This window comes from Triplophysa dalaica, chromosome 14 (assembly GCF_015846415.1).
Source record: "Triplophysa dalaica isolate WHDGS20190420 chromosome 14, ASM1584641v1, whole genome shotgun sequence".
NCBI classification, from domain to species: Eukaryota; Metazoa; Chordata; class Actinopteri; order Cypriniformes; family Nemacheilidae; genus Triplophysa; species Triplophysa dalaica.
In genome coordinates, this window is record NC_079555.1 from 1,677,218 (window position 1) to 1,691,424 (window position 14,207).

Consider the following 14,207-nt stretch of genomic DNA (forward strand, 5'->3'; position numbering starts at 1 on the left):
TTCAGACCGGATGCTCAATAAAACACTCCACAGGGAGAAAACCACTGTCACGTAAAAGAGCCGGTGTCGGCACGCATGCACACGACACGGAGATGATAATACCGCACGAGAGCGAGGCATTATGGGACATGAGGATCAGCTGACGGCGTGTACCTGCGCCAGAGTCATTCTCATCACACTGACGGCCGACGGCTCAATGTCCACCAACCGCTGAACGGAACCGAGAGTCTGAGCCAGAGAGCAGCAGAGACGAGACATACACACACACACACACACACACACCACACACACACGTGCAGGTTAGAAGTGTTAGAAGACTGGAAAATGAGAGAGGAAAATGAGTTAGAAACAGTAAAGCAGTCAGAGAGAGATGCTTAGAAACAGCTACCAACCACTGAGGTTCTCTAAAACGAGACTAAAGGATAGAACAACAGTCAATAAAAGAAAGAAAGAAAGAGAGAGAGAGAGAGAGAGAGAGAGAGAGAGAGACAGAGAGATTTTGAATGCTTCAGCCATAAAACCATACTTTTATTTACCATTTTCAGTCGACAATCATTCGTTTATCAGTAGGGTTGTCAAAAGTTGAATCGCGATTAATCGCATCCAGAATAAAAGTTGTGTCTACATAATATATATCTGTGTACTGTGCGTATTAACGTTGTGTTTATAAACACATACATGCATATATTTAAGAAAAATATAAAATGAATAAACGTTTATATGTAATTTAAGTTATTAGTAAATATGAATAATACATCTAAAATTGTTATTAAATATATATAAACGTGTATGTTCTTTTAATAAATACAAATTTAATATGCACAATACACGGACACATATTATGTAAACACAAATTTTTATTCTGGATGCAATTTATCGCGATTAATCCTTTGACAGCCCTATTTATTAGTATAGTTTATTTTTCGTTAATCATTTAAATAATTAGGTATAACACTATTAAAGAAATGGTTCACCCAAAAATGTCTACAAGACACAAAACCAATGAGATGAGAAGTTATGGATGTCATCGTATCTTATTTTAGTGCTCTTGTGGGTTTGTTTTGGTGTTATATTTACCTAAATAATTTTAAAATATCGTTTTCGCACACGTATCGTTTAGCATTATGAGAAACATTCACTAAGCTTCATGTCATTTCATACCTGTAGAAATGACTTTGTTCTGATGAACACACAGAAAGATATTTGGCAGAATGTTAACAATTTTCTATTCTGGGACATCATTGACTGCCATAGGAGGAACAATTAAATGAAGTCAAAGGTGCCCCAGAACAAAAACATTTTTCAACAGAACAAAAAAGGTGCAATATTTTTTTCCTACTATGGTAGTGGATGAAGTCACAGAACTGAAAATGCCAAACGTTCTTACAAATATCTTTCTTTGTGTTTCATAGAATAAAGACATGCATATAAGTTTGAAACAACCCGAGGGTGAGTAAAGGATGACAGCATTGTCATTTTTGAATGAACTTGCCCTTTAGTAACACACTTGAATCTTTTGGATTACTTTATACATACAATGTGACAAAATGTGTTTAAAAAAAACTTGAAAGTCAAAAGCCTCAGGGATGTCCTGTCCTATTATGTCATTTTGGGTGAACTATCCTTTTAAGAAAGTGAGGTAAATCATTTAATAAATAGAAATATAAAATCAAATAAATGATGATCACATTTGAGCAGAATTGTGGCAGAACTTTTAAAGAACGTTCAGTAAATTGGCTAAGCAGACGACAGAAGAGCATTTAAAGAACGCAGGATGTTTTGTACATCAACACAGGAACAAGAAATTCTGTTCCCAGAGCCTCTCAGATGTGTCGCGCTAAAAATAGCTGACGATGAAATTAGTGAGGGATTTTTTTTTGCCGCTCTTGTGCTGTATGCATCGCTGACGCTGTTAACAATGAATAAAATCTTCAACATTTCAACACGATTTAAAAAGCAGACAGAAAATCTGAGAAAAACCAGCACTGGCCCACTAAATAACAAAACAAAACCAATTAATCCCAATCAACCAATAAATATGATGTTAAGAAAGACGAAAACCAGAAGTGAATTTTATGACAATTCTGTTAATTCTAAAGAGACTGCATTTGTGTTGTTTTACAGCATGAGAAAAAATGAGAACCTGCCGTCGGGCTCGGTCTCACAAACCTGTGCCTCTGCCATTACAGAAACAGAAGCTGTGCTTTTTAAACACATGTGTGATTCTCACCATATCGCTGTCACAGGGCTGGAACTGAAAGTCTTGTTCTTTGTGAAACACGGGGTTCTCCTGCAGAAACAGCTGCTGGTTAAAGTCCTGCATAACCTGCAGAGAAAAACACATCAGATCACATCTAAAGATAATGTAAGAGGTGCACATAACATCTATATACACACACAATACCTAATGTGAGTGGTATGTAAAATCAAGAGCCATTGGGCGGGGAGCATGCAGACAGATTTGTCAGCACATTCAAGACATGAAGTGTGTGTGTGTAGGGATTTCTTCACAGGGGAGATGATAATGAGGAACTGGCAGAGGGAATCTATTTCTGGGAATGGAGAGAGAGAGAGAGAGAGAGAGAGAGACACTCACCCGGCTGGACTTCTCCAGGAGGAACTGGAAGGTGTTGTGGATGGCTTGAAATGCTTCCAATTCAGTACGACAAAAGGATACGAGATAATCCTTCACATGGTCGTACACGCTTCCCTCCAGACCCTAAAGACACACAGATCACAGATCTTATTTATACTAAATAGATGAGACGCGTGTGTGCTCAGACGTCACGGCATGATTGACCGATAGACTCTACTAGTGCATTGTGGGATGTCGTGGTGCATTTTTAGCCGGCTGTAGGAAAGAGAAAGCATGAGATGTTTTCTTCGCAGACCTGCAATGAACAGACGCCCGTGTCGTTTACTCGTCCGGATCATGGCAGCTGCTGAGAAAGATCATCCAGTTCAGATTCCAGAGCCACAAAAACAAAAACCTCTGCCCTCTCTCTCTTCCTCCGTGTTCTGGAGTACATGGAAGGAATGCATTCTGGAAACAGACTTTGATTTGTGTGACTGTTTGCTGTGGGAGGACTGGAAATGCCACAGAGGCCTGACAGTGCACACAGGTTTGAGCGTGGATACAAGGTGCCGCCGGGTTACGGCAGGTGCCAGCGCTCTCCGGATACACAGACTCAGACTGAGAGAGGGAGAGAAAGACTGACCCGTTACGTGCACGCTTCCTTTTGATAGGGTCCCGAGCACCTCCACTCACCAGACTGAGATTCGGTAACGTTTGTGTGTGTGTGTGTGCGTGAGCCGTGAACCAAGCGGAGTGCGGGGTTCATATAAGACCGGCACACTGTGGAATGATTTGTCTTTCAAAGGTGCGAGAGATCTTACACTTCCAGGTTTTGTCATGACTGTGCGCGCACACACACTTTAAATATATTCCCACAGGATCATTCATGTGTCCAGGGGTTATAAGAACACCCGGATGGACAAGAAAACTTTGTGCTCTCTCTCCTTCTCTCTCTCACAAAAACAAAACAAACAACACCATCAGCTGAACAAACATAATAATATACCTCACTTTACACTTAAATGCCTCACTTTACACTTAAATGCCTCACACAGAGATTTAATGAACCTCAACACACACACACACAACAACATCCACAATGTTTCCCAAGAATTAATATAAACTTGTGATGCACATTACTGCTGTCTGTTAGTTATACATAGAAGCTGTTGTCATGGAAGGAACCCTTTCATATATTCTTTTCATACATTTATACATTTCAGAGAAAGATATTTGGAAGAATGATCGTTTTTAAACAGTTCGTGGCCACCATTGACTACCATAGTTTGAAAAATGAGAACGGTGCTTTCCACCATTTTCCAAAATATATATTTTTGTGTTCAACAGAACAAAGAAATGTATAAAGACATTTTTCCTACTATGGTAGTTAAAAAAAACGTGAGTACACAGTCATTTGTTTCATTTTTGGGTGTCCCGAAGGTATTTTTATACATGTGACAAAAAACACATACACATGCCAGACTAAACTTGCTACATACTGCAAACAGTTTATGCGCACTTTGACATTTATCTGTCAGATGCTTTTTTTCCCGAAGCAACTATAAGTGCATTAAAGCTACAAATCCTATACTTATCTTTATATGTTTATCTTAAATAAAGTCTTAAAGAGAAGGTAGCATGAGATCATGAAAATGACATTTCATGCAGTCTGTTATGTTGCCGTGTTTGAAAGTAAGCTGTCTGCCAAGTTGTAAGTCTGAAGGTGAATTAATAACAAAGTTATTTGCTTGTAAAAATGGGAGTCGACTCTGAATCACACAAACGAGCCTGTGAACTAGAACACCTCCATATCTACGTCACTATACATAGTCGTTCGTGATGCGTGTGTATCATGTCTAGAGCCTGTGTTCTACGGTGTGAAACTAAGTCGTCTGAGGAAAAATGGTTACAATTCATTTTTCAAACGATACCAAAGGAGTATAACCCCAGGGTTTGACTGTGCGCACGTCATTTCACCGAAGATTGCTTTAATAATATTGGTGCGAAATAATAGTATAACTAACGTATTAACAGAATTTTAAGAAAAATAATATTTTATTTCATTGATGAGCAAAAGCACAACATGCATGTTGTCACGCTGGGTGTTTTTATGACAAGAGTTGTCACTTGCCACTGACAAACATCCTGCTCCAGTCGTGGTGGAGTTTGTGTGGATAAGCGTCTTCTGATGCTTCCTCGTCAGACTCGGGCTCAAATTGGTACGGTTAAATCGCCGCCATCTCTATCTACACATATAATATACATGACATCCAACCACATGTAAACCGTAGGGCCTAAAAAAACATATGTGAGGTACTCTTTAAAGAAAGTGACAAAGTGATATGTAGATCACAGATAAAAGAGTTTTGAAGAACACAAGGGGGGTTCTTGGGTGAATAGTCCTTTAAGGAAGGAAGGTAGGTTTTGTGTGTGTGTGCGTGTCGTCAGTAAATGTCAACTTTCTATAAAAACCCAAAGCAGAAGAATGACACAATAGTGTTCTCATAGAGCTGCTTCACAAACAAAAACAGGACTGAGAGCTCATAACACACTCAAACACGCATCTAAGAAGCACATGATGTTCTCACCTCGACCCATAAACACACACACATTCACACACAAACACACACAAAAAACAATCCATCTGCCAATAAACTTTGAAACTGCAAAAAGTCACCAAGATTCAAGAAGCAGGGGGCGCTAAAGAGCAGCTGCCAGTGACACACAGACCACTGCTGGAATCTGAAAGTATGATAGAGGTTTTCATCAATTAATATCATAACATTAGATCTGCTATTTTGACCATAACCAAGGTACAGCCAAGTCCAAAGGAAATAAGGAGAGGGTCTGTAGCGGGGGCTGACATTCGGCAGTTGGTGGGCCTAAAGCACTGACCCTCCACCGATCAATAATTCAATCCAGATTCTCTCGCCCTCAGCATTTATATTTCATTCATATCGCCCGGGGTCAAACGCCCATCAGGCAGCTGAGTGGAACAGAGAATTTGCCCTTCAATAACAACACATAATAATATGGATGCATCTCTATTTTTTTCCAGTTCCAATATTTACATTTCTTGTATCAAGAACTCAAGTATGGAATCAAAATGACCTGCTTTCTTAAAGTCAAATTATGTTTTGAAAAAATAATCCAGAAATCTTAATCTTCAATAAAGAGGTCAAACTTTTTTCCCTTACCCCTCATGGGAGATATTCTTTGCTTTTATTTTCCTTTAAAAAAATAAACTCAGTTCTGAAAAAGGGACGTTTCTTTTTTTGCTGTGTATTTCAACAATAATGTTGTAAAAACCCAAATAACTTTACAGATCTTCAATGTAAAGGGTTTAAACAATGTTTTCCATGCATGTTCAATTAACCATGATCAATTAATTAACATGCACCTGTGGAATGGTCGTTAAGACCTTAACAGCTTATAGAGAGAAGGCATTTAAGGTCACAGTTCTATGGCAACGCCGCCTATGGGCACAAACCCTCCTTCGCTGGACCAGACAGGAGTGGCAAAAAGTGCTCTTCACTGATGAGTCACGGTTTTGTCTCACCAGGGGTGATGGACGGATTTGTGTTTATCGTCGAAGGAATGAGCGTTACACCGAGGCCTGTACCCTGGAGCAGGATCGATTTGGAGGTGGGGGGTCCGTCATGGTCTGGGGCGGTATATCACATCACCCTCGGACTGAGCTTGCTGTCATTGCAGTAATCTCAATGCCTTGCGGTAGAGGGAAGACATCCTCCTCCCTCATGTGGTACCCTTTATGCATGCTCATCCGGACATGATCCTCCAGCAGGACAATGCCGCCAGCCATACGGCTCGTTCTGTGCGTGAGTTTCTGCATGACAGCAATGTCAGTGTTCTGCCATGGCCAGCGAAGAGCCCGGATCTCAATCCCATTGAGCACGTCTGGGACCTGTTGGATCGCAGGGTGAGGGCTAAGGCCATTCCCCCCAGAAATGTCCAGGAACTTGCAAGTGCCTTGGTGGAAGAGTGGGGTAACATCTCACAGCAAGAACTGACAAATCTGGTCCAATCCATGAGGAGGAGATGCACTGCAGTACTTCAAGCAGCTGGTGGCCACACCAGATACTGACTGGTACTTTTGATTTTGAGCCTACCTTCATTCAGAGACACATTATTCTATTTCTGTTAGTCACATGTCTGTGAAACATTTTGAGTTTATGTCTTATGGTGTTGACTCTTTTAGTGTTCATACAAATATTTACACATATTAAGTTTACTGAAAGTAAAAACAGTTGAAAGTCAGAGGACGTTTCTTTTTTTGCTGAGTTTATATATTAGAAAACAACAAAACATACAAAAAAAATCCAATCTCTCATCTCTCTCATATGCTGAATGCTGAACATGAAGTGTTTCTCTTTTTCCTAGTATTAATTCTATATTGTTCATGTTCTGTGAACTATTTTCGACCTTTACGAAAGTTGACAGTATATAGATCGGACAGGAAGATACAGGGCAGAGAGAAGGGCTGTGGGCTGGGACCACTCTGAGGTCAGCTTTAGAAATGTTGTGAGATGTGTATCTTTGGGTTGGGGCGGTCAGTTTGGCCAGTACATTCTCATAGATGTGTCCCAAAAGTTCCAGATCAGGGCGGACGCTGAAGAATTCAAGAGTTGTTTCAAGTGTCTGCACCACTAAATAAGGCCATAACTCCAGCCAGTGTCAGTCTGTCGACATGAAACATAGATTTATACTGGTAACACATTCACTAACCCGACTGCATGAGAACAGAAGACTCTCGGGTTTCACCGGCTGAATAATTTGATAGAAAACATATTAAACAGACACTTGTACAGACCGCAGTGGGCGGTACATTAGGTCTGTTAAAATCATGAGGAAAGTTTAGATGTGTGAGCTTGAGCAAAATGTCACCTGAGAGAGAGAGATGAATCACTTTCAGTTGCACTACATTCATAACTCTTTATTTTATTACTGTAATTATCTTTCTTTTCGTTTGTTTACATATTTGCACTGTTTGTACGCAGCCCAGCTGCAAATGTTTTGTCAATATGAATCTACAATTTTGCATGCCAATAAAGCAGACTTAAGTTGAAATTGAGAGAGAGACATAGAGAGAGAGAAATAGAAAGAGAGAGAAAGATAGCAAGAGAGAGAGAGAAAGAGAGCAAGAGAGAGAGCAAGCAAGACAGAGAGCGAGAGCGAGATAGCTAGATGGAGAAATTGAGAGAGAGACATAGAGAGAGAGAAGAGAAAGAGAGAGAAAGATAGCAAGAGAGAGAGAGAAAGAGAGCAAGAGAGAGAGCAAGCAAGACAGAGAGCGAGGGCGAGATAGCTAGATGGAGAAATTGAGAGAGAGACATAGAGAGAGAGAAAGAGAGAGAGAGACATAGAGAGAGAGAAAGAGAGAGAAAGATAGCAAGAGAGAGAGAGAAAGAGAGCAAGAGAGAGAGAGAGCAAGACAGAGAGCGAGAGCGAGGGCGAGAGAGCTAGATAGAGAAATTTAGAGAGAGACATAGAGAGAGAGAGAGAGCTAGATAGAGAAATTGAGAGAGAGAAAGAGAGAGAGCAGGAGAGAGAGAGCAGGAGAGAGAGAGAGAGAGAGAGAGAGAGAGAGAGAGAATAGAAATGTGATGTGATGTGACCCTGAGAAAATGAGGCAGAATAAACCAAATACCAGACATGCTTCTCACAAACACACAAAAAAATGTCTATCTTTACCTAAAACATACAACAACAAAAACCTTGAGATCTATAATAATCCATTAAAGTCATTTTACACATTGCAAAAGAAACAAGAAAACTATTTTCTTAAAGAGACAGGACTGATATTTCTTCTCTCCAACAGAGCTTTTTCCTGTGATGATATCTACACAGGAAGTACAAGTTTCATCTGCCCATCTGTGACATCACCATCTGACCCAATGTCCATGATTCATATCAACAGACGTGACTCATGCAAATAGCACAGAGATCAGAGTCCGATGTCCAAACAGAAATCACAGATATATATATAGCCTATATATATATACACCCAAATGAAAACATACTTAATTTTTCTAAACTTTTAATCTTAATTTAAATGGTTGTTTTTATAATGAGAGTTTTTTTCATATTTAAGAAAACTAACCTTTATTGGGGTGTCCGATTTTCCGAATTACGCTTGTTTAGTCAAAGTCGGGCCGAGTACCAAAACAACCTTGTAGCCAATCAGCAGTAAGGTGCACAGTGCACAGGATGGACAAAGCGAAAGATGGGGTTAGAGGTGTTACCGTTTTGGTGATTTGAACAGCAACAAATGGGTTGATGGCAGGGGTGGGTTATCTCGTCCAGAACATTTTTATGTCATGTTGGTGGATAGCAATCAAAAAGTATAGTGGTCAAATACTATTTATATATATTAGAAAGGCGTAGGACCAAAAAACTTTCGCCCAAACAAAACGAACGCTGTGACTGGTCATGTGTACATTTTAAGTTAACATATTTTGCATACCACTGCGCACCCTGTTCACGCAGACATCATACGTCATCAGCGCGCTCATGTCCGCTGTGCCAATGTAGGGGGAACGGCGGACAACCAAACTTTCTGGCGGAACCGACAACAAGTAAATCTACAAAATGAAAGTCAGTGTTTTAAAAAGCACAGATGAAAAAACGTCTGCATCATGAAAGAGGAGCTTTTACACGATGGAGACAGCTCCGGCAGACAAAGGGTCTGAAAGACGATACCGTGGTTGCTCTCTTTCTTTTGGGCAGGTATGTACATGCTTCCAGAAGAATTTAATGGATTTAGTTTGTAATTCGTTACGTGGATTTACGAAAAACATTCATGTGTTTGGAGGAGGCGTGGCTTTGGATGGCGAATCGCATAGAGGGTGGGATTATAATTTCAGTGCTAGCAGGCTAAAGTTAGCACCTTTCCAAATCACCTTTAATATTTACATTTATACAAAATGAAATTAATATATATTTTTTAAATGTTGGATAAATAAATCCAACATTTGCAGTGCCCTTCAAACAAATAATAGGACTAATTTAGCTGTGATGAGTTAAACTCAGTTTAAATGTTTGTTGTCTTCTTGTCAAACTCACCTTGATGCAGTTCACCAGGTCGGTCTGATAGTAGCGGTCGTGATGTGCGTTGGCCGCCGCCAGCGTGAGTAGGTATTCGTTCCTCGCGTGTGTCGCTTTTGAGTTACAATCGCTTCTCTTGGCTTTCAACTGAACACACACACAAGCAAATCAATCCGGACATCACTTTGTGTTGTCAAGATTAGCAGATCCGGTTTTATAGCCAACGAGAATATGATGTTTACCTTCACACTGGCCTTCTGTAAACTAATCCTGGACTGGAAGAGGCCGAGCTTTGACCTGTGAGAATATAAATCACACTCATATCAGAGCCATCAGGAGCGAATCAAATCAATCCCAACTCAAAAACCCAGTTCAGCTGAGGAGGGAAACATTATAAATCATACTGGAGTGAATCGATCCTGCAACCTGAGAAGGACGGAAGAAGATTTGTAAAGCTCAAATTTTGTCATGGGATGTGAAGACTAAGAATAAAGCCCGCTACTAAAGCGCTCCCACCAAATGCGACTTGCGTGAATAAATCGCACTGTTCGCACGTAGTTGTACGCTTGAACATTTTGAGTTTTGGGAGGGGCTTCTGCCAGGCAGCGCCAGTCTTATATATATATATATATATATGTTAGTGGTGGGCCGAGACTATTATCGCGCGTTAAAAAAAATGTCGCCGTTAATCTATTCTCAAAGTTGGGTTGGGAGCTGGGTCTATACTACGCAAGCTATGATGACTTTCACCTTGATATTTTAGCGCGGATGTATACCAGTTTAACTGCACTGTACGGGGCGAGAACGAGATTTTTCAACTCGCGTGATTCGCGTCATTCGCGGAAGCAGAAGCAGCCTCATCATCTCATAACCAGGGCTTCATTCGAGAAGGGGGAGTCTGCAGACCTGGAGCATGCAGTTTTACGCCCCTGCAGTTTTACGCCCTGTGCAGTTTTAGGACCCTGTTGTTCCTTATTTCTCCAGTAGGGGTTCGCTGTTCATTATGAACCACCAGAACAGACCTAAAAGATAACTTCATCGTCTATCGGGAGTTAGAGGTATGGTTAATAATCGTTTTTGTTACTAAGAATTGGTCCAACAATGCATCGTTTTTTGACGATTAATTGATATTGTTATGAATTAATCTAAACATCTTAACATATATATAATATAGATATTGGTGAGTGTAATTTAAACTCAAAGACAATACAATTAATACTTATTGGCCACCAGGTCAATGTTGTCTCTGGATCAGCCTTAGCTAACCACGTGTAGGCCAACTCGATATCTCTTACTCATTCTCATATTTATTTTCTTTATAATTTATTCTCATTTTGTCTCCGTAGTCAATGCGAGATGGCCTGTCCTGGTATTCTTCTGACCCTGTCAACTTGCATTATATATTATATATAAACCATTTCAGTTTAGCTGCACACATACTCAAGTTTTTTTTTAAATAAAAAAATCAATAATTGAGCACCAACAACCACAAACATGTTCAAACTCAAATTGAAAACATAAGTCCCATATGGATCTTGATTTGAGTGGTTAAAGAGATGATCCCATTATCTATTCTAAATACAATATACCTCTTGATATTTTCCATTTTATATTTCAATTTAATGATCTGGATTAAATTGTATGAGCACCCTATGTGGGTTTTATCACGTTTGTGATTGTTAGTGCTCAATTAATCCATCTTGTTTTCTTAATAGTAGTTGTTGGCTGGCTAATTAATCTCATTGATCTCGTTTGTAATAATACTTGGAAATAATTAAACAAATATTAAATGATCATGCAGTTGTACTGTCTTGTTATTTGAAGGTAACTTTATAACATGCCTATACATTCACAACAAACACTCAAGTCTTATATATATATATATTTGTATATAACTAGGCCACATTATATTATATATTATTTTTGTACTAAGTATCTGATCCAACTGTGTGTATTATTAATTTTTCAATTCACTAAAACACTTTGCACTTGCAATTGCAAATCAATTGTCTCCTCTAAACTGTGTATTAAGACCGTTAGTAGATATCTACAAATATTTTAAACTGTTCTGCATATCGTTACATTGTCAACAAAAAATAATGGTAACTAAAGATATTTGGTTAGCAGTTTGATTCATATTTTACTTTGTCAATCAACTCCCCCTACTGGAGAAATAAGGAACAGCAGGGGCGTAAAACTGCAGGGCGTAAAACTGCCTGGGGGCGCAAAACTGCATGCTCCAGGTCTGCAGACTCCCCATATAGCTTCATTCGCGCGATTCGCGCAGCAAGTAGGTCTATTGGCTCTTTGCATTAACATATAAATCACTCGCGCTTGAGGCGCCATTCGCGTTTGGTCACAACATAACGTTACTGTGAAATTACCGCATCAAACGTGACGTGCTAACATGCTATGAAGCCGCCGGGTTTGCTTCAGGGAATATTAATTTTTAAGAAGCTTCCCAATAGAAACATCGACAAGACTAAGGTTGTTTGCACATTGTGCAATGCGGAATTGGTTTAAAAAAAACACTTTCTCTCAACAGGTAGTGGTCTAGCTTTAGTTGAAACCAGTAACTTTGTATTGAGATCTAATGTATTATGGCTCCTGTATGACATATCGCTTGTTGCTCCCTCACTCTTTGTAAGTCGCTTTGGATAAAAGCGTCTGCTAAATGACTAAATGTAAATGTACTGTAGGAGCTCTTCCAGTCTCAAGTACCACCTAAACGGAAATCATCCCTTAGCTAATGCGGAAGTAAACACAAGTTCATCTTATTGAACATAATTTAATTTTCATCACCAATTATCATAGTAGAACAGCTTTCTCAAGCAGTTTGTGATGCATTTTGGAAACAGGAGATGAGCCCCTGGTCTAATGCGCCACCTGGCTTGAGAAACCCGTTCTCAAAGACTTACTTTTAGTCATTATTTGGGTAGCACACATATTCTGAATGCCTTCGGCAGAATTCAAATGAGCCATTTTAATCTAGATTAATCTAGATTAATCTTGGAATTAATCTAGATTAAAAAAATTAATCTATGCCCACCACTAATATATATATATATATATATAGCTCAAAATGAGTAAAGAGCGTTTTTTACAACTACGGACGGACGGATCATACTTCCTGCTTATGTTGTTGAAGGGCTGCGTAAGCATCTGTATGAGTTGAAAACAAGTTTGATTTGTCTCCGTAAAACACGATCATAAACCAATCTTATAATTGCAGGGTTCAGACAAACTAGATGAAATATGAAGTTGTGCACTCGCCGACACAGTAACCGTAGTTAGATTTCTGTTCGGGAGTCCTGTTCGTCTCAACTTTGCGTGAAATTAGAAACACAAAGAGCCGTAACTTCTCGCTGAGAATAACTAACAAACTCATTCCGGTTTACTGCCAGCCATGCTAAGCGGTGCAAAGTCAATAGGCGAATCAATAGAAGTAATTCTGTGTGAGCTCAAGACACATAGACTCGTCTTTCTCATCACCGTCTAATCCTGTCCAGACAGAAGATTGCCAATTGTAGGTCGGATACAAACGGCCCATGAAGACGAGCGAGAGATGCTTGAGTGTGTTTAACTTGAGTGTGTTTCTGTACGGGGCTAATAAATAGCTTTGAACAGAATGGGGTGTTTCCTGCAGGGGGCTTGTTCATCCGCCAGCGAGATGCATATTTAATGAAGGCATCTGGACGAATGACACTGCCAGGGCTGCGGACACGGAGTTCACGATGCCGCCCCTTTGATCTGGGAGACAAATGCTACAGCTTTTCACATCAACTGCATGAGGGATACGGATGCCAACTAGTCGGTTCTGTTGAAGCTCGGACATTTCCTCGTCCTCGCGTCATTCCAAACCTGTAGGACTTTCTTTCTTCTGCAGAACACCAAAGAAGATATTTTGAGGAATGTCGGTCACCGAACTACATTGAACTCCATTGACTTCCATGGTATGAACACAAAACCACAGAGACATTTCTCGAAATATCTTCTTCCGTGTTCCACTGAAGGGTGGTCCAGTAGTCGTCCGACAGCCCATCCATTCAAGTTGTTTTTGAACTGGGTTATGGTGACGTAACGCCCCAGAAAGGCGCATTCCCGGAGAGGAGCTTACTTGGACTCAATGTCAGCCTTCTCTCGCACGGCCTGGGCCATCTGCTCCAACTCAAAGTATTTCTTTTTGGACTTGGCCAGATCTTTCACAGAGTCCTGGAGTTCCGCCTGGATTCGGCCCAGCTGCTCAATACACTGCGGGCGGAGAGGACAAAGAAAGGACCCGTTAGTAACAGAGCAGGACACAGGAGAACACGTTTTCATACGGAGAGCTCGATGTACCTTCTTCAGCTGCTGCTCTTTGTAGAAGCGAACGGTTTTGGCCGGCTCCGAAATCTCGTTCTTGTAGTTCTCGCAGACGTTGAGGCGCGATTGGGTCACCTGCACGGTGCCCTCCAGATACGCTCTCCACACTCCATACACATTCCTACGGCAGAAGAAATATTCTTTAGGGTTTATTCGGCTTTTGTAACCGTGAACATTGTACATCTCTGATAAAAAACATCATGAC

General features: G+C 40.3%; 1 protein-coding gene across 1 annotated transcript in view; it reads right to left on the reverse strand.

The window, feature by feature from the left end:
* LOC130435372 (F-BAR and double SH3 domains protein 2) overlaps positions 1–14,207 on the reverse strand; it is a 55,693-nt gene that overhangs the window by 12,968 nt on the left and 28,518 nt on the right. Inside the window, 6 exon segments of the mRNA XM_056765954.1 lie at positions 2,231–2,326; positions 2,597–2,719; positions 9,659–9,787; positions 9,883–9,937; positions 13,758–13,891; positions 13,979–14,123. Coding sequence (XP_056621932.1) covers positions 2,231–2,326; positions 2,597–2,719; positions 9,659–9,787; positions 9,883–9,937; positions 13,758–13,891; positions 13,979–14,123 — 682 coding nt within the window.